The following is a 1827-nucleotide window of genomic DNA, read 5'->3' as shown; positions in this document are numbered from 1 at the left end:
GGGCCGTGTCCAAACTCCACCTCCGCCGGTCATCATTGACGGAGAACCCGAATACGAGATCTCCGAAATCCTCGACTCCAAGATCGATCGCCGACGTCGGACCTGTCAACTCTTGTACCTGGTCCGTTGGGCCGGTTACGAAGGCACCGACGAAGAAACTTCGTGGATCCTCGCTTCGGAGCTCGGACATGCTCAAGAACTCTTATCGGACTTCCATTCCTCTTACCCGGATAAGCCCGGACCCCTTGCCAAACTTACTTAGCTCTTAATCATTAATACTTATTCTTACTTATTTCCTTACTTATCTGCTTATCAAACTTACTTGTTATCGGTCTTGTCACACTCCTTGATTCAGACTTCCTATCGGACTTATCAAGACTCAAGAAAAATTATTCAGCGGAGTCCTCTATTGGACTCCGACTCTACGCCGCACTACTCCCCTCCCCATCGACCTCCATCTGCTCTCCACCCTCTTCACCTCCGCCCTGCTCATCTCCGCCCTGCTCCTCCCCGCCTGCCTGCTCCTCTCCGCCCTGCCCATCTTCCGCCTCACCCTCCTGCTCCGCCTGCTCTGACTCCTCCGACTCCGACGGCTCGTACTCCTCCTCCGACCCACCCGCCGGGAGAGCGTCGAAGTACTGTCGCCAGGCCTCCACCCTGGAATTGGCCCAGCCCGCCTGTCGGATCTCGCGGCGGAGCGGCGCAATCGCCTCGCGCAGGAGCGCCACCTCCAGGACGGATCGGACCAACAGGTCCTTCCCGTCCAGCGCGCGGAGTTCCTCCTCCAGGGTCCGGGTCTGCTCCCGGAGCCGCCGCTCCTCGTGGTCGGTGGACGGCCCCTCGTCGGCCCGCTGCAACGGCTGCGGACCGGTCTTCTTCTTCTTGGGCGGCGGGGCCTCCGACTCCGGGGCGGGCCTCTTCTTCGTCGGTGGGGTTTTCGGCGCCGGGGCGGACTTCTCCTTCTCCTTCCCCTTTCCCTTCGATCGGGGCTTCAACGGGCCGGGCGCGTCATCATCATCGTCGTCGTCGTCGTCGTCGTCGACAACGATGGGCTCGACGCGGGGTTTCTTCTTCCCCTGTCGGGCCTCGGGCGGGGCTTCTCCGCCCTCGCACTTCTTCTGCCGCTGTTGGCAGGCGACGCACGCCTTCGCGCGGTCGGAGTCCGTGTACCACAAGCACGAGGTGTTCCGCCCCGTGCACCCGTGACAAGCCGCGCTGTAAAGAAGTCAGTTCCATCGGACCTCCGAACCCCGAACCCCGCTCTGACTTACATGGCGGCCATCCGCGGCCTCTTCTTCTCCTCCTCCTTCTTGCGCTTCCGCTCTTCCTCCCTCTTGCGGGCCTTCTCCACCGCCTTCCGCGACTCCTCCTCCAGCCTCCGCTTCTCCTCCGCCTCCTGCTCCCGCGCGATGCGGAGCTGCTCCGTCGCCCGTCGGATTTGCTCTTCGAGCGCGGCGGTGTCGTTCGGGGCCATGGGTAGTGGTGGTGGTGGTGGTAGATGGTGGTGGTAGAGGACGAAGGAGTTCCTAAAGATCTTCAACTCCATCCGACTCTTTATATCCGACAATTTCAAATCCTCAACTCCGTGATGGCAGGGTCAGAACCCCGACTTCCCCGTCGACTCACCTCCCCGCCTGTCACCCTGAAACACTTCCCAGTTAGTCCTCGAGGGCTCAGACCCAGTGGGGGGACACTATCACATCCCGTGCCCAAGTCCGCCCTGCCGCCCCTCCGACACAACCCTGACCCGACTACCCCTGAACTCCGCCCCTTTCCTGGCTAATACGTCACCACCCCTGCTCCTTTCCCTCCTGCCTTATCCGGACT

The 1827-nt window shown here is 61.7% G+C and overlaps 1 protein-coding gene across 1 annotated transcript; it reads right to left on the bottom strand.

Annotated features, from left to right (window-relative positions):
- Positions 1 to 422: 422 nt before the first annotated feature.
- Positions 423 to 1474, bottom strand: L226DRAFT_526688 (uncharacterized protein; the record flags this gene model as incomplete). The annotated part of the gene is made up of 2 exons (XM_067679068.1): positions 423 to 1215; positions 1272 to 1474. 2 exons carry the CDS (start codon positions 1472 to 1474, stop codon positions 423 to 425), a joined length of 996 nt encoding a protein of 331 aa, XP_067529973.1.
- Positions 1475 to 1827: the final 353 nt, after the last annotated feature.

The sequence above is a fragment of the Lentinus tigrinus genome (genome assembly GCF_003813185.1).
Source record: "Lentinus tigrinus ALCF2SS1-7 unplaced genomic scaffold L226scaffold_48, whole genome shotgun sequence".
Lineage (NCBI taxonomy): Eukaryota > Fungi > Basidiomycota > Agaricomycetes > Polyporales > Polyporaceae > Lentinus > Lentinus tigrinus.
The sequence above is the reverse complement of the archived record's forward strand: the minus strand, read 5'-3'. Positions and strand labels throughout refer to the sequence as shown.